The sequence below is a fragment of the Procambarus clarkii genome, chromosome 11 (assembly GCF_040958095.1).
Source record: "Procambarus clarkii isolate CNS0578487 chromosome 11, FALCON_Pclarkii_2.0, whole genome shotgun sequence".
NCBI classification, from domain to species: domain Eukaryota; kingdom Metazoa; phylum Arthropoda; class Malacostraca; order Decapoda; family Cambaridae; genus Procambarus; species Procambarus clarkii.
In genome coordinates, this window is record NC_091160.1 from 6,999,596 (window position 1) to 7,018,389 (window position 18,794).

The window sequence follows — 18,794 nt, forward strand, 5'->3', positions numbered from 1 at the left end:
AGGATCGTTCTTGGCCTTGCTAGGTTGGTTCTTCTCTGGCCCCAACCACTACGGTCTCCGGGTTTGGAGTCCTTGTGCCCTCTTTTCACCAACATCGAGGTAACCTCCAGAGATGGAACCCCCTAGGGCCGTTTGTTATTGCCTTCAACCTCGTTCTAACAGTTCCTGCGATGGCGCTGGAATCAATTGTATTGGCGTTTGCCTTTCCATTGGAGAGACTCGGCACCGTGGAGAGGGGGGGACGTGCTGCATGGGTGACAATCTCTTCCCATATCCACCTACCCTGGCTTTGCGCCCTGGAGAGGTCACTCCAGACCGACAATCAGAGTGCAATTCCCTAGTCTCTTGAGACTGATGGATGCCTACTACAATATATATATTACACACAAGAAGGTACACTGAGTTTGTGAGAGTACATAACATTGGTGTTTTTACATTCTTGCAAAGCCAATAACCCACATAAGTGTTTCGGCCAATTACATGGAGCAACGAGGCAGAAAGACGTACTCACCCATACTGGCGAATCAGACCTGCATTATATATGCAGTTAGATTTACAGAAGGCCCACCCTGCAGGAGTAGGGCCGTCTCCCCAGCTCCACTACTCTGCTTTGACTCCTCACCACCTTCCTTACAAGCACATACCTGCCAGTGATTAGATATATATATATATATATATATATATATATATATATATATATATATATATATATATATATATATATATATATATATATATATATATATATATATATATATATATATATATATATAACCGAGCCATGTATACGTGATAGCTTAAATATGTTTGACCATTTTATGAGTGATAAAATAAGCATTTCGGACTATTTGTGCAGGTAAACAAATATTGGGTCATTATGAAGCTTCGATCTTGTTTGACATTTTGACTCGAAACTGGTTTCATTCACTTTGGAACACATGTTTAAAGCATCAATATATAATAATATCAATGAATAGTTGATAAAATATTCTCTCAACTGGTTACTAGCTGTATTAGACAAATACTGACATTAATATCTTCGACAGTAGGTAGTCGCACAATTAGTTGTCCTATCTTGTGTGTACACAGTCAGCTGTTGGGGGGCGGAATCCAAGTCAGTTAATATTACGGATGAAACATTAATCATTACTGTTGTTCTAAAATAAGAACATTATAATGATCTAAATTGAATACAAATTTATCTAAGATTTAATTGTAGTGTTTTTGTTACGTTAAAACTGTTCTGAATTACGGTTATGGTTGTTATTGTAGGTGATGTCTTTATCCATATGAGTGGCACACTTGACCGTATATGTGTGTTTTTGGGTGTAGCGTCCCTGACCCTAAGTGAACTGTAGCATGGTATTGTGCCAGTATACTGTGTTTGTGAGGCCCTCACTATGGTAAGATGTGTCTTTCATCTATGTAACCTCTGTTACAACAAGTAGAAATGGTACAAATGCTTTAAGTGGACAAATTTTGGTTTAATCATGTTGCAGTAATCTTGCTTTTCTTTTTTGAGTATCTGTAAATTGCCCAAATTATTAAGATTAAATTTAGATTAAGTTAAGGCACCTAATTCTTTCCTAATACTGAGATGTTATGTAGTTAATGCTAGAACATTTTCTTTGCAAGATTCGCCCTATACACATCACACTGGTATTCACATGTCCTGGGCAATATGGTGACGACCTCCTCCTTGCAGGGTCAGCTTTCGATCCACAGTGGTTAAGCACTCTCTCAATAATTGTCTTGGAATTAGGCCAAGTCTCTTGTTCCATAGTAGGGCTTAACTTTGTAGTGTAGGCCCAATGGCCAACACTTATTTTTGTATCTGGATAATCATTTTGTATACTGTATGTTGTCATACATTGTAGCCTTGTGTACTTAGATGATTATTATTCGTTATTGTTTTGTAATCCTTCAGTGTGGCCACTTATGATAGTGTACCCAAATAGTGCAGTATCCAAATAACTTATATCCATGCCTTAGGTTAAGTAAATGGTACTCAGGTTTGTTTAAACTGTTACTGGTATATGCTGTTAGGAGTACCAGGCCAACTCAACATTTTATAATTACAGTGGCTTACAATTTGAGAACGTGGTGGAGGCCAAAACCGTCGGTAATTTCAAAGCTCGTCTTAATGAGTGCCTTTTCGCTCCGGCTCTTCTGCTGGATATTGGGTCGGTGACAGAGTACTGGGAAGATCATCATCCATCCCAACTAGCCTCCCTTTTCTGGTATTAGGTCATTTTGTTTGGTTAGGTGAAAATATTTTGTTAGTGCAGGTACTGTGCATGGTTAGTTTTAGTCTGGAGCGAATTGGAGTAGAGATAATGACAAACTGTGGCTATGCTTGTGTGTCCAATTTTAGCAAGACCTGATCAAATGCCATTTTTAATTGTATGAGAGGTTATAAGGCTTGTATCCTCTCATTTGTATGTACAATTAAGTGCATCATCCTGTAGTTGCTTCACAAAACAAATTTAATACTGTAGTTGCAATGAGGAGAAAGTGCAAAACAGGTATGAATATATAGCACATGAAAGGGTTACAAGGATAGAATGGGAGTTGAGATAAGGGGGACAGAATGTTGGAACAATGCCCAACCTCTTGAACCATCAGGGATCAAATGCTGACCTGCAAGTAGCGAGGCCTTTGCTGCACCGACAAGTCCAAGTGGCTTTAGGAGTGATCGAGGTATCTATATGCAAATGTCAAACCTGTCTTTGAGAAAGGCATCAATGTTCAAGCAGAACATTGCAGACCAATTACCCAAACTTCACAAATTGACAAGATCACAGAGAATCCTAAGAGAGAACACCATCACTCTTCTTGGCGCATAAACTTGTAAAAGCATCACAACATGATTTTGTTATACTGTAAATAAATCCTGCTTAACTAACTTGCTCACATTTTTGGAAACAGTAACCAACTTCACAGACAAAAACATGCAGTAGATGTAGTGTACGTGGACTTCCTAAAACTTTTGATAACGTACCACATGTAAAAGACTGGCACAGAAACTGGAAGCACATATCTTAAGGTTATCTTGAGATGATTTCGGGGCTTTAGTGTCCCCGCGGCCCGGTCCTCGACCAGGCCTCCACCCCCAGAAAGCAGCCCGTGACAACTGACTAACACCCAGGTACCTATTTTACTGCTAGGTAACAGGAGCATAGGGTGAAAGAAACTCTGCCGATTGTTTCTCGCCGGCGCCCGGGATCGAACCAGGGACCACAGGATCACAAGTCCAGCGTGCTGTCCGCTCGGCTGGCCAGCTCCCCATATGGATTACTCCATATGGATTTACTCCATACATGGAGTAAATGGAAAAAAGTACTAGAATGGTTGAAACAAAGAAATCAAATGGTCACCTTAAAATAAAAATGACTGACTGGGAAAAGCTGCAAGTTTCCATCTAAACTTAGTACGTAGGTTAAAAAAAAAAAAATACAGTACATTATCTGGATATCCAGATATAGTCTGGATTATTTTATCATATTAACTTTGAAGCCGAGTTTCATTTAGCATGTTTGAATTTATGATTAATATTTTGTATTGATTCTTCTGTGTGTCCTTTGCAGAATTCCTTCGATAATTTATTCTATCGGAAATACCGCAACTTCTTCATCTCGGTGTTGATTGTCCTTGTGTTTGCCATCATCCTTTTAGCCTGCATACAGGTGAGTCCTTTTAGCATGCATACAAGTGATTCTCTTTACCCTGCATATAGGTGAGATCCTTTAGCCTACATACAGGCAAGATCTTTAGCAGCCTTCATTCAGTCAAGCCCTTTTAGGCAAGGATGAGTCTCAAAAGCATGGTTCTTCTCCTTAAGGTGTGGCTAAGTCGACACTTGGCTCATTTTGGAGACCTACTCAGGGCTTCACCAGTAAAGGGCATTTCACTATGTTCAATGCTTAAATTTTAATTATTATTGTTATTACACAGAGTAATCACACTAACGTGATGTTTCAATGATAAAATCTGTAGGAGTGCTTGGGAACACCCACCGCATAGGTTTGAATTCTCATCACAACTCCTACGAATTTTCTCATTATTGTTATTGTTACAATACTGTATATAATGACCTAGGAAAATCTATTTAATGGTTTTAAATATACTGTACTTTAAATTTCTCCTTAGTTTATTTTGGCATAATTTAGTTAAGCATGATGTATTATTAACAAGCTGCTTCTGCCCTGCTTTAGCTGTTGACTACGGGGCTTTCTCCGGGGAGCCAAGATGCCCGCCTGAGAATAGAAGCCACCAACCACTGGGAGGAACTAGTAATGGGTGAGGAAGGAGCCCCTACCTCAACAGACACCAGGGATGACTGCCATTATTTCAACTGCTTCAATATGTATCGCTGTGGCCGTAGTGGGACCCAACGTATATCAGTGTAAGTCTTTTGGAGGGTGGTGAGATGACGTTTGCTTGAATCTTCATACAGTTTCCAAACATTAATTACATATTACATGTTTAGCAATTCCCGTGGCGAAGTGGTAAGACTGGCGTTTTGCTAGCACTTTGGCCTGGGTTCGTATCCTGGCCAGGGAGGATTGACGGGGCACCAATCCTCAACTGTTGCTTCTATTCACCCAGCAGTGAATGGGTACCTGGTTGTTAAACGATTTGGTGGGTCATATTCTGTGGAAAATTAAGATTAAGGACTTGCCCGAAACACTGTGCGTGCTAGTGGCTGTACAAGAATGTAAGAACTCTTGTATATATAAATAAAAAAAATAAAAAATAAAATTAAATTATTTGAGTACTGCATATTAAATATGAGCATTGGTTGAACAGTATTATATTACTGTAATAGTTTTTGTAAATTTAGACCTGGTAGCAGGTCTAAACCTGATATTTAATTCTCTAAGCTGAGCCTCATACATAACGAACTGAGCCTTACACATTGTGAACTGAGCCTTACACATTGTGAACTGAGCCTAACACATTGTGAACTGAGCCTTACACATTGTGAACTGAGCCTTACACATTGTGAACTGAGCCTTACACATTGTGAACTGAGCCTTACACATTGTGAACTGAGCCTTACACATTGTGAACTGAGCCTTACACATTGTGAACTGAGCCTTACACATTGTGAACTGAGCCTTACACATTGTGAACTGAGCCTTACACATTGTGAACTGAGCCTTACACACTGTGAACTGAGCCTTACACATTGTGAACTGAGCCTTACACATTGTGAACTGAGCCTTACACATTGTGAACTGAGCCTTACACATTGTGAACTGAGCCTTACACACTGTGAACTGATCCTTAGGGGCTCTCTTCAGCCTTTCCCCAAGTTTGGTTGAATCTTCCCTCTGTTTTCCTTCATCCCAATCAGCTGTTTTTTCAACAACTGATCAATGTTATTGGTATTTTGTTTACTTCAAGTGGCTGGTCCTTCTCCCTCCCCGATTTTTCTCTCCATCCGTCTTGAATCCAGGCATGGGGACATCTGTGGAATATTCCCTTGATATGCTGGGTTGTGTGTGGGGTTCTCCCCCCCCCCCCGTAGATACAACTACGATGTTTTGTCTCTTCTTCTGGCCTTGGCGAAGTATTGCAATTCCTAGTGCTGTGTGTTTTCCTGGTTCCCCAAGTTGGGTGCCATTGCCTATTAGCCATGCCTCAAATCTTGTTGGGAATATGGAATGTAACATAAAAATTGTCTTTTTCCAATTCCATAATAAAGAAGAGTATTAAAATTGATAACAAAGTTTTAATACTCTTCTTTATTATGTGATTGTTCATATAAGTTGAAATAGGCAATTTTTATAACAAAGTTTTAATACTCTTCTTTATTATGCAATTGTTCATATAAAAATTACCTGTTTCAACTTATATGAACAATTGCATAATAAAGAGGAGTATTAAAACTTTCTATTATCAGTATAACTTGTACTTCAGTAAGGAAACTCACAAATTAAGACAAATGCTGTTTAGGAAGGTTACTTTTCTGGGGGACGGAGCCCCTATGGCTCCCCGGAGCCATCCAGGCTGATAGGGATAGTCCTAACTTTTGGCATCAGTTGATGTAGGTGGAATTCTAGGCCTACCGGGGGCAGTTGCCAGAGCCTGCCCCCTCCCCCCCAGAGAGGCATGGGTAGCAATGGCCTATAGAAATGCACATATGATTTTGGAGCAGTCTGTATCAGCCATCGACTGGGACAGGCACCCAGAAAGGTGAGCGCTTCAAAACAAACTCCTATTCCGGTGAAACCAACGAAAATAACGAAACAAGTGGACAGAACTCCCCCAAGAGCAAATGAACAAACAAGCATGACGTCACACGAGCCGCGCCGCATGTCTACGCAGCTTCCCCCTCCCTGGGAGGGGGAAGGGGGAGCCCCAGACCCTCGTGCTGGCGATCCACACCTTCAGTTCCTCAGTTGTTGGGATTAGGCTTAGTCGGTGTGGCTCCAGCTCCAGATTCTCTTTGTCCTGTGCCTGGGTTCAGTACTTCTCTTCAGGGGTGTGCGAACTAGTCCCCGTCCTAGTCCTCTACCAGTCCACGTGGTGTAGTGGTAAGACACTCGCCTGGCGTTCCGCGAGCGCTTTGTCATGGGTTCGTATCCTGGCCGGGGAGGATTTACTGGGCGCAAATCCTTAACTGTAGCCTCTGTTTAACTCAACAGTAAAATGTGTACTTGGTTGTAACAACGATTCTTCGCGGCGGGGATCGTATTCCAGGGACCTGCCCGAAACGCTACGCGTACTAGTGGCTGTACAAGAATGTAACAACTCTTGTATATATCTCAAAAAAAAAAAAAAAAAAAAAAAAAAAAAAAAAAACTAGGAGTAATATTTACAGGTACTTGGGCTGCATGCGCTTAGGGCGCTCCCTTCCCTAAGTGCCCTGTAAGTACCACCCTAGGAACTTGGGGTTACCTTCCACAAGTCACCTTGGGATTACCTCTGTTGGTCTTTCGCTGCTTGGCAATTGACTGCCCCGAGTGTTTTGGGGGATTCCTCCCTTGTTTGCCTTGGGGTAAGTGGTAGTTTTTGCACTGGTCGGGGCGCGGGGTACTGCGTAGCTAGTTTTCACCTATACAAGCGGCCGGGTCTGTTCCCTCTGGGTACGCTGTCCTCTTGCAAGGTTTTTCTTTTCTTTTTCTTTTTGCCTGGCAGGGGGTCTGCCTTGGTGTCCCCTCCCCCTTTATATTTGGATTGTTTGTGTTTGGTGGTACCCCCTGCTTCGCCCTCGTGAGTGGACACGTCCCGAGGGTTCAGCTTTAGCAGTGTTGGTTGGTAGCTTGGGCGCTGGTTAGCAGTACCCTGCCTGGGTAAACCCTTAACAGACGCAGGGTAAGGGCCCGGGGAAACCCCACGGGGCGCTTGGGTCCAATGGATGTGACTCCTGAGTCTCCTTTCACTTGTGCAAGTTTGAGGGTTGCTCTGTTCCCTTGTCTCAGGGCGACGCTCTTTGTTTTTGCCTCTGTCATGCTGCCTGTTGGGTCGGTGACACATTCGACCCAGAGTCCTACGAGCTTTGTTGCTTGTATGTGACTCGGTTCACCCAATCTAATGATGATAATATTAGGGTGCAGGCACCTCGCACATTGCAGGATAGGTTTAGGTTGCTGCAGTGCGGTAGGTTAAATGCTTCCCCGGATGCCCCAGGGCTGCCTCGTTCTTTCCCTGCTGTGGTTCATTCGTTCCCCCCCCCCTCCCCCCACACTTCCATCCTAAGTGTCTGCGGGCTTCAGGGTCGGGGCAGGGTTTAGAGGTTTCTGAGACTCGGCAGTTTCGGGGGTTGCTCTTCCGGGGTAGCTGCGGAGACATTTGAGTCTCTTTCTCCAGCTGTATCTCCGGGTTCTGACCAGTGGGCCCATTCCCTTCCTGCTATTCCAGCTGCCCCGGCTTTTTCTTGTGAGGCTGGGGCTTTGGAGGACAACTCTGCCCCGGGGCCTGACTGGGAGGTTCCCGGGGTTGGGGAGGAGCTGGCCTGGGGGCCTTGGGCCCCATTGGACCCTGCCTGGGTTTTCCGACCCTCCAAGCAGGGCTTGCTGTTACAAGGAGTGGGGTTTTCCTTTCCTCCCTCAGCGTACGACTTGGATTTGGGTTCGGTTCTGTGTCCCTGCGGGTCCTTCGTTTCTGTCCTTATGGAGGTTTTCAGCTTCCCGCATCTCTCCGGTTAAGGTGCGGGCGGCCATTGCAGCTTACCTCCTGCGCGACCTGGATTATGCCTCTATAATGGATCCGTCTTCCTTCAGGTTTGGGTCTTCGTCTCCATACTGGGTTGATTATGAGGTTCCAGAGTCGTCCTGGCTAGTGGACTGCTCTTTGTTTTCGCTGGATGCTTGGGACACCTTCTGTCGTACCCGCACGCTTGAGTGGCGTGAAGCATTGACTGTGGTTCAGGTTTACCTGGGGGGCGACTTTGCTCACCTTAATGAGTGGTTTTTTTGCTCCAGCTCTTCTGCAGGATGTTCACGCGGTTCAGCTTCATGTGCAGGTTCCCTCCTTGTCGGCAGTGCTTGTTGCTGAGGACTTGCACGCCCAGGGCTCGTTGGCTTCGGTCCTGCGTTTCTTTTCCCTCCTTGAGCTGTCTTCGGATTGACTTGCGGAGGATGTAGAGGCACTTGCGGCTGTTCTTGGGTCTAGCGCCTTGGCCTTGGCTGCTCGTGCATCGTCTGCCCTTTTGAAGCTGTTTGCGCCGGTCCTGCGGGATGCGCTGTTTCAATTTTTCGCTGTGCACCTCGCATGTTGGCAGGTGGTGCTCACTTCTTCCTTGGAATCCGCTTGGGCCCTGGCTCTTAGATTGTCTTCGCCCTTTTGTCCTTTGCTGTTTGCTGCTTCTGCGGTCGAACAGTACCTGTATATCCAGGCGGCCTCTTCCAGCTGCCTCCCGATGTCTGACCTGTTGGTTCTCTGGGGGTCCAGGGTGGGTTCCTCCCGGAGGGGGTCATGCCAGGGCCAACGGTTCCACCCATCAAGGTGAGCCACAGGTGCCAGTTTCGGAGCCGGTGCAGCCATCGGTCCTGGCTGCGCCTGGTCGGCGCAGTGCTCGCTCTGTGTGCAGGTCAGGTTTTCGTAAGGGGCATCGGCCCATTTGCAGTTCGCCCCATTGATGGGGTGATTGGGGGGGGGAGGCTTTCTCTGTTCGCTCACGTCTGGTCCCACGATTAGTGGGCTTTTCGGGTTGTTTCTTGTGGTCTTCGGTGGCGTTAGGTGGCTAATCCTTTGGTGGGGGGGATCAGGGCTGACAGGGCAGACCTCTTCTCCTGCGCTCTTTCGGGTTGTCATGGAGTGGGTGCACTTGGGCGTGGTTGAAACGACAATGTCCCTCAGGTGGGTTTCCCATCTGTTTCCAGTCCCGAAACGGGGCTGTGTGGACCTGCAGTTCATTCTGAACTTGTCCCATTTGAACCCCTGGGTTTTTTGTCCCTCCTTTCGGATGACCACTCGGTCCCAGGTCTTGCTTCTTTTGGAGCCGGGCGGTTGAATGGTGTCCCTGGACCTCAAGGACGCGTATTGGCACGTCCCGATTCATCTGAGGTTCAAGGACTGGCTCAGTTTTGATGTGGGGTGTCAGAGTTACCGCTTTCGTTGTCTCCTGTTGGGGTTGAACCTGGCATCTCGCGGATTCACACGTCTTACCCCCGGTCATTGTGGCCCGTCTGTGTCTGTTAGGTGTTCGGGGTGTTGGCTTACCTCGACGACTGGCTGGTTTGGGCTCCCAGTCGGTCCGTGTGTCTGCTAGCCAGGGGTGTGGTGCTTTCCCAGCTAGCTGGGTTCGGGTTCCTGGTGGACTGGCGGAAGTCCCATCTGGTTCCCTGCCAGGTTCGGGCCTGGCTGGGCCTCGTGTGGGACTTTCGGACTGCTTCCTTGTCTCTTCCTGAACTTTGCGATTATGGTCTACCCGCCGGGTCGGGTTTGGCTTCATCGGCTGTTCTGGTTCCTTCGGGGATGTCCCTTCTTCCTCTTTCGCCATCACTGGATTCGGCCCCTGGGGGCGTTATGTCGGCTGCTGCGTTGCCGGCTTCCTCTTCAAGTTTTTCGGGTTTCAGTATCATAGCGCCTACCCAAGCTCTCACTGGATGCGTTCAGGGATGAGTCGTCTCTTGGCTGCGGCTTTGTGACCAGGCCAGCCAGGGGCGGTGGGGTCCGTCCTTTCATCGGGCCCACAGCATGGTGCAGGAGTTTGCGGCAGTGTGGTTTGCACTTCGGAGGGTTCAGGTCGCCAGTGGATCGACGATCCAGCTCCATTTGGACTGCTCCCCGGTGGTTGATTGTCTGAACCGAAGGGGGTTCGATGCAGTCCTTGGCTCTTTTGGGTTGGTCGCTTCGGGTGACTCGTCTGCTGAGTTCTCAGGGTTTGGTTCTCCTGGTGGAATTCCTTTCCTTTCCACAGAATGGACGATCGATGCCGATTCTTTCAGTTGGCTCTGCCAGACGTTCGGGCACCCGGAGGTGGACCTCTTCGCGTCGGTGTGATCAAGGCGTCTTCTGATATATATGGCGCCCTTCCCCGACCACGAGGCTGTCGGGATCGACGCCTTTCTGCAGGACTGGTCTAGGTGGGGGTTCCTGTACCTCTTTCCTCCGGTTCAGCTGTTGCTCCAGGTCCTGGCTTGCTTGGAAACTTGCTAGGGGCGAGTTGTCCTCTTGGCCCTGTGGTGGCCGGCCCAGCTTTGGTTTCAGGTGCTGCTTGCCCAGTGTCCGAACCCGGGGTTTTTTCCGCAACTCCACCTCTTCCAGAAGGTCGGCCCGGTCTGTTACGAGCTTGGTTCGCTCTTCTCCTCGAGTCCTTGTATTTGGTATTTTTGACTCGAGTTTATCACCATTTGTATGGTGATCAGGTGGCTTCGTCGATGGTGTCCCACCTGTGGGCTTCGTCTTGGCATTAGTATGAAGTTTCCTGGCGGTCCTTCCGTTTCTTTCTGACTCTTCGTCATTGTACTTCGCTTTCGGTTCGGGTGATGGTGTCCTTTCTCTCATGGTTATTCCAGGACCGTCATCTTATGCAGAATACTGTCGCCTCATATCGTGCGGTGCTGGCGGAGCCGCTTCAGCTCGCTTTTGGTATAGATGTTACTTCTGCGCCGTTTTGCAAGCTGTCTCGTGCGTTGTTTCACTTCCGGCCTGCTCATGCGCTGCCTGAGCCGTCCAGGTCTTTGGACAGAGTGCTCTCCTATCTTTCTTCTCCTCGGTTTGTTGTGGCCCCTACGGTTCAGGATTGTTTTTCGAAGGCTCTTTTTTTCCTGTTGGCATTGGCCCCCAAGGGTTGGGTCGGGGAGCTTCATGCTCTCCTCTGGCACAGGAGTTTCTGCTCTTTCGGTCCGGCAGATAGGTTGTTCGTCTGCAGCCGTCTTCTTTATTTCTTGCGAAGAATGAGACTGCTGCTTTCCGGAGGGGTCCTTGGGTTATTGATGCTTGGTTGGTCAGGCCGGGGGTGCATCATGTTTTGTGTCCGGTTGGGGCTCTCCGCCATTATTTGCGCGCCACGGCTTCTGTGTTCTTGGACGTACTTTGGGTTGATCCGGTTTCCCTTCTTCCTTGTTTGTGGGTACGGGTCTCTCAGATTGTCCGCAGGGTTATTAAGCCTAGCCAGCCTGCGGTCTATCCCCGTGCCCATGACGTTCGTTAGTTCGCTGCTCTTGCTGTCATTTTTGGGAACATGTCCTGGGTTGACATTCGGGCACGGGGTTTTTGGCGGTTAAAACAGGGTCCTGGCTGCACGCTACCTCGTGAACGTTCCTGGGCCTAGTCTGGCCTGTGTTGCTTTTGGTCGGCGTCTGCAGCCTGTCTCGACTTCGAGTTGAGGTGTGGAGCACTGACCGCCTCCCGGGTAAGTCCCCTTTTTCCTCAGTCTTTGGTGAAATAGCTCCAGGGAGCCATAAGGGCTCCCCCCAGAAAACCAGCGTTGAATGTAATAAAACGTAATTTTCTGGGTGAGTCCCGGAGGCTCCCCAGCAACCCTCCCTCCTTCCAGTCGACAGTTTTCACGTCTTTTGATAGCTAGTCTCGGAATTGGAGGTATGGATCGCCGGCGCGGTTCTGGGGCTCCCCTTTCCCCCTCCCAAGGAGGGGGGAGCTGCGCAGACATGCGGCGCAGGTCATGTGACGTCATGCTTGTTTGCTCTTTTCCCTTGGGGGAGTTCTGTCCACTTGTTTTGTTATTTTTATTGGTTTCACCAGAATAGGGGTTTGCTTTGAGGCGCTTACCTTTCTGGGTGCCTGTCTGGGTCGAAGGCAGATATAGAATGTTCCAAAATCTCATGTGCATTTCTATAGGCCATTGCTCCTTGTGCCTCTCTGAAGGGGCCAGGTTCTGGCCGTGGTTCCCGGTAGGCCTAGAACTCCACCAACATCGACTGATGCCAAAAGTTAGGACTATCCCTATCAGCCTGGATAGCTCCGGGGAGCCTCTGGGACTCTCACAGAAAATGACGTTTCATTACATTCAGCACTGTTTTTTTCGGGTACTGTATCATATTACTATAGTACAGGTACAAAATTCTGTAATTGGTGTCCATATCAACAGATACGTTTATCCCATGACTCGCTACGTGGATGAAGACCACATAGCCATCAAGCCAATGTCTCGCGAGTTCTTTGAAATCATCGACACCATACTCAACTCCGAGTATTATACTCCCAATCCTCACGATGCGTGCATCCTCGTTCCTCCAGTAGACACATTGAATGAAAATAACCTGAGGAAGGATAAGATCGCTCAGACACTGGCCATGCTTCCTTAGTAAGTGAATTTTGCTTTTATCACTATTCAGTGCCAATATGTGTTTTCTTAGCACCATTAAAAAGACCATGTAACATGAACACTTCATTATCATACAAAATCTTATTTTGACACCATCTTCTGTTAATGAAATACAGTACTTGCCACCATCTTGGCTGTCATTTCTTTGAGAATGTATAAATATTGCTGCTGGTTACCATTGGCTGTTTACAAAAATATACTTGACTATGACAGTAAATGTTGGTGGAAAGCCTGAATATAGAGAACTAAGGAATTTACAGCATTGCAATAAGGGGAGGCATTAAGAGTTTATAAGGTTAATGGAGAGATGAAGGAAGTGATGTGATGTTCCATTGAGTTTGGTTGGGTACAAATAGGGGTTGCTGTACATAAGCCAATTGCCCTTCTGCATTGTTATGTTCTCTTGCGTGTGGATTGTCGAGGGGCATAGCCATTTGAGTGTAGGGTCAGCCGTGTGTCGTGGATTGTGTTGGTCAGATGCATAGTCGCTCAGTACCAAGTATGTTAGCATATGTTAGCATTAACATTGGTGTGCTCATTAACAAAGACCCGGGGGGAAGCAAACACGGGGTCTACTCGGGAGGAGCATTTCTTTCCAATTGATGCTCTATTTTTACTCTAGGAAAAAATCTGATTATTATTTGAGTGTGGAAACAAGCAAAAATATATATATTCATAATTTTTATTAAGAAAAGTGATACCAAACTTCATGAAAGGTTCAGAATGCTACTGAGCTGAATTTCAAGGTTATATTGTACAGTATGTAGTATTTGGGTCTTGTACTGTACTTATTTTAACCCATGATTTAATTTTAGATTTTTTCCATTATTTTTTATATTTTTTATATTATGTAAGGTCTTTCATGTCTGGTAGACAGTTCTAGTTAAAGCGTATACAACCAAACTGCAGATGCCAATATATATAATGACAAATATTTTAAAACTGCAGTACAGTAGTGTAATTACAAAGATACACCCAACATTACAAAGGCTGCTTACCAAATGTTAGCGAGAGAGGTAAACTAATGTGTTTTTGGCTAACTTTTGAGCCAGTACAGTAATTGCTTGAGGCCAAGACAGAAATGGTTGGGCACATTTTCTTTCACCTAATGTCTCTGTTGCCCTAGTAGTAAGTATACCCGAGAGTCGAGCAACTGTTGTGGGTTGCATCGAGGGGGAAGGTCAGTATATTTATATACATATACAGGCTTTCTATCCCCAACAACATGAATTATTATATACATTAAAGCCATGTACACCCTCCACTAGTTTAGACTGTAATTTGCTTAGCTAATTGAATTTTTGGGTTCAGTTCCTGAACCTATTATATGCCTTTATAATTTTGGGAATAGGTTTGGGATGCATAATAATAAATGAACTAAACTAGAGTACAGTCATATTGATTTTTTTATACTGTTGAATATAATTTTGGTTATATTCCACAGCTGGTCAGAGGGTGAAAACCATCTCCTCTTCACCATGTTGCCGGGAACACCTCCAATATTTGACACAACACTGAACTTGGCACGTGGCAAGGCACTCATGGCTGGCGGAGGATTTTCCTCGTTTACATATCGTCGGGGATATGACGTCTCCCTACCCGTGTATAACCCAGCCCACCAAGACTCCCCTGTAGGAAGAAAGCCAGTGTAAGCCTGGCGATTTCCAAATCATTGGGTTTTCCCTTGTGCCCAAATACAGAAGCGCCACTCTAAGGCTTAGTCGTGATAAACTTATGGAGCAGATGTGTAAATTTGTGGCTCTCAGATAGTGTACTTTTTTTTATCAAAGTTGAATATTACAGTAAGCTCTTGATTACATACCTGGTTTTGATTCATTATTAGAGTTGTATCTTTTATGTGTTAAGTTTTGAAGAATATATATTATACTAGGAGGGGTCCCTGGGATAGTCTCTCCTCACACCCCTCCATTCCAACTTTCTTCTTTCCTCCTCTTCCCTCCCCTCATTACCCCTCTTACTCCCCTTTTCTTGCCCTTTCCCTTCTCCTCCTCTTCCCTTTTGTCTCCCCCTTCACCCTCATCTCCCTTCCATCTTGAAACAGATTGAAATTTTAATTCATATACTGTATATATAAAGTAAATCATTACAGTGCATGGGTAAGTGGCAGGAATAATGTTAGAGAGAATGGACCACAAATGTTAACCCTTGTGTTGCTCAGGGCTAATTAGCATTTGTCACCCACAGGCATATACCAAAAAAAAAAAAATTATTTTTTCTTCTAAACCTGTAATTTGTGTTCTCTGATCATGTGAAAAATAATAAAAAAGTCGTAAGTGGCATATATTGCCCGCTATAGGGCGGGGAAGTCTGGCAAAAAACAGGCGCTGACTCAGCGTGCGTCCTAGATGGTCTGTTGCTCCCAGCTGTCAGGCAGGAGTGGCCACAAAGAGATAATTACCTAATTATTTCAATGTCTCTGATTTTTTGTTGTTTTTGCTGTAATATTACTCAATAGTGTGTAGTGTGATATATTTATATAATAAAATGAGTGAATCATCGATGTACTCAAAAATATGGTGTGCATATTGCTGATTCAATTATTATGTTCATCAAACAGTGAACAAATACTTTGTCGGTTATTACACTATATACACAGGTTATATGTATCTGCATGTTTTGTTCACCATAACGAACCACTAAGTTGGTATTGTGAGTCAAATCAGGATACGAACTTTTCATTGGGATACGAGTTTGTTGATACGCGTACGGCCGACCTAGAGCGTGGTGGCATGGCGATCGCGCCTCAGTTTACCAGTGCCTCACGCCCAGTGACTATCCCGCCTGATTTCTTCACAAGAATTACAGTTTTTTGTCAGATTTTTGGCCATTTGAGCATAAAAGTTGTTATTGTATATCTCGTCATGGGGTCCCAAGAAAGCCAGTGGTAAGGTTCAAAGCAAGAAATCACATGTGAAAATGAGCATAGAGGAAAAGCGAGATCATTCATAAGCATGAAAATAGTACTCGTGTTGTTGAATTAGCTACGAAGTACAACAAATCTTCAGGAAAGGAAGAGGAGGCAGTAGAGAATGTGAATGTCCCTTCCTCATTAATTAAGAAAATGTGTGCAATATGGGAAGGACTGCAAAGTTTTGCTGAAAAGAATCACCCAGATAAAGCTGTAGTAGGCCATTGCATTGATCTTTTTAATGACAATGTGATGCCTCACTACAGACAAGTGTTGCAAAGAAGGGAAAAACAATCTTCAATGGAATGTTTCCTTGTGAGAAAAGTGAGAAAATCAAGCCACAACCAACCACAACCAGGATCTAGTTGAGCCACAACCAGGACCTAGTGGAGCCACAACCAGGACCTAGTGGTATGCAGACAAAATGTGCCAGAGAGTGCACCCCAGAAAAATCATCACTGTCTGATGTTATAATGGAAGGGGACTCCCCTTCCAAACAGTAACACCTCTCCTCCTCCCCTCCTCACCATCTTCCATACGTCAACAGGAGTCATCTGCAAGGGTAAGTAATAACTTGAACATACTTTTATAGTGAAGATTTGGGTGAATTAGGTATAAAATTTACTTTGAAGTGAAGTTTTTGGGGAGTCAGGAATGGAATAATTCATTTCCCATTATTTCTTATGAGGAATTTTGCTTCGATTTATGAATTTTCGGGTTACGAACCGTCTACAGGAATGGATTAAATTCTTAAACCGAGGTACCCCCTGTATTATATTTATAATAGACCTACAAAAGTGAGGCTCATTAGGAAGTGGTGTTTAGGTATTACATCAGACGATTGTCTCGGTTTCTCTCTCAACAGCTCACACACGAAAAAATGGCATAATTATCATTAAGTACTGTATATGATTGTTCTGTATTTCATATTTGCTACTGCAAGCAAGAAGCGCATGAATTTTAAATTGTTTGTGTACACACAACAGGGCGTCCCGTCGCTGGTTTGTGGTATCATCACAGATCAACCTACATCGAGACTACCGTGAGGATCTGGAGGGCCAGCATAAGAACAAACAGATGCAGCATAATGATTTGCTCATCTTGGACAAGTGTCAGCCCTTCACTAACCTCACAGTCAGGTGTCATGGGTCGAAGATATTTTCCTACCCAGAGGTGCTAAGGGTAAGAGCTTGAGGATGCGCACAAATTATTTCATGTTTGCATTCAGTAAAACATTTTTACTTATACTTATTAGTGGATAATTTTGGATTTTGGATAGCTGGTTACATCCTCTCGTCTAATACATTACATTTGTTAACGAATCAACAATCCCTTAAAAATGCGATGTACAGTACTGTATTGGTGAAAGTCAAAGCACTGTAATATTGATGTTTTCTGTTCCTTGGCCATGATAAGTGTGCTTCAGGCCGGGCTCGGGGAGTAGAACAACTCCAAGAGCCTTCGCCAGGTATGCTCCAGATAGGATAGGTGGATTGCTTGGGTTCATTTGTTTCTGGTAAGGCTTGTTTGTTTTTTTTTTTTTTTTAGCAAATGTAGAGAACAGACTGGGTTTACTTCCTCTAGAATGTAAAACAGCTTTTGTATGTTACTTGTAAGAAGCCTGTTCATGAAATTAAAGAATGGTGATACCTGCTTGATTGGGTTCTGGGAGTTGTTCTACTCCCCAGGCCTGGCCTGAGGCCATGCTTGACTTGTGAGAGTTTGGCTATTATATATTATATAAGTATATTATAAAAGGCTATTATATAATATATAAAAGATTAATGACAATGACACATGCCAGTTAATTTGTAAAAAAAAGGATGAAGGAATAAAGAGCATAAGGAATGAGAGACTATAAATGCTAGAAAAGTGGGGGTTTCCCCCTCCAATATCTCTCTCAAGTAGTATTAAGCAATCAGTGAAGTAGATTTAGCTTTAATCTTCAAGACATGACAAAATATATAGATTTAATTATAAAAGAATAAAATATATTAAATATATCTCGCTACAATTCTGGAGAATTTTAAAAGTGAGCATGAGCAAGGGGATGAAAAATAAACTTATATTTGTGTAAAAGGAAGATCATTGAAGAGACATGAAAATACATTGAATCATTGAGCAGTTATTGTAATTTTGTTCATTAAATTAACCATGTGTTTGCTACTAACAAATTTGCATAAGGTAGAAATTTAAAAAAAAAAAAAAAGGCACTGAATGTAATGAAATGCTTCTTTCTGGAGGAGCCTCAGTGGTTCCATGTAGCTATCTTGCTGATCGCAAATGGAGCAATAGATTGCTCCATTCTAAAAGGTCCTGTTAGTTGAAGAAATTTTGTTTGGTCCACAGGGACTAGAGCCAGAACCTATTCCCCTTATAGAGGCACAGGGTGGAGTGAGAGTTCTCTACCTCATTGGAAAAAAAGCCTCTTGAAAGTTAGTGAAGCTTTAAAGACAGCCGGAAGGTTCACAGAAAATGAAGCCTTGAAACTGCCCAGTAACTCTGCAAATAATTCACACAGAACTAAAACCAGCTTTAAACTCGTTAGTACTGATTAACACCACCAGGTAGCCAAGCCTCGGCCAACAGCTGACTCCCCAGCTTGGTCCAGGAGCTAATGATCAACAACTCCATGATGAAGCAACAATCCTGGAGGGAGGGAGGAGGAAGAATGAGGGAGTCACCAGGGCTTCTCCAGAAAGAGGCATTTCATAATACTGGTATTCTATGGTGATTTTCTGGGGGGAGCTCCCCAGTGGCTCCCTGAAGCTAAGAAGAAAAATGGGTCTTCCCAGGGAGGAGGAGAGGCAGGAGACACCATGATGAACAGAATCCAGGCTAGGAAACACTGTCCAAGTAATATAACCAATTGAGATCAGGAACAGTGACTAAATACTGATCCATAAGAATCCTGTTAGAATGCCAAAACCAATGAGCCCAAATATCAACCCAGAACATGTGAGAAAAGACTGCAACCAAAGCCTCATTCTTGTGAATATCTTGGGCGATCAGAACATGATATTTGTGGAGGGTAGACCACAAACTGGCTAGACTTGATGACACTGTGGACAACCTGAGTGTGTGTGAAGTGTGACAACACTTCAAAAACTCCAGATGTGAAGA

At 44.7% G+C, this 18,794-nt stretch overlaps 1 protein-coding gene across 1 annotated transcript; it reads left to right on the plus strand.

Annotated features, from left to right (window-relative positions):
* Nucleotides 1-1,295: 1,295 nt before the first annotated feature.
* On the plus strand, nucleotides 1,296-17,797 carry LOC123758548 (exostosin-2-like). Its single transcript, XM_069323164.1, has 6 exons — nucleotides 1,296-1,403; nucleotides 3,588-3,686; nucleotides 4,215-4,405; nucleotides 12,506-12,721; nucleotides 14,187-14,390; nucleotides 16,658-17,797. Exons 1-6 carry the CDS (start codon nucleotides 1,401-1,403, stop codon nucleotides 16,863-16,865), a joined length of 921 nt encoding a protein of 306 aa, XP_069179265.1. The 5' UTR covers nucleotides 1,296-1,400; the 3' UTR covers nucleotides 16,866-17,797.
* The last annotated feature ends 997 nt before the right edge of the window (nucleotides 17,798-18,794 follow it).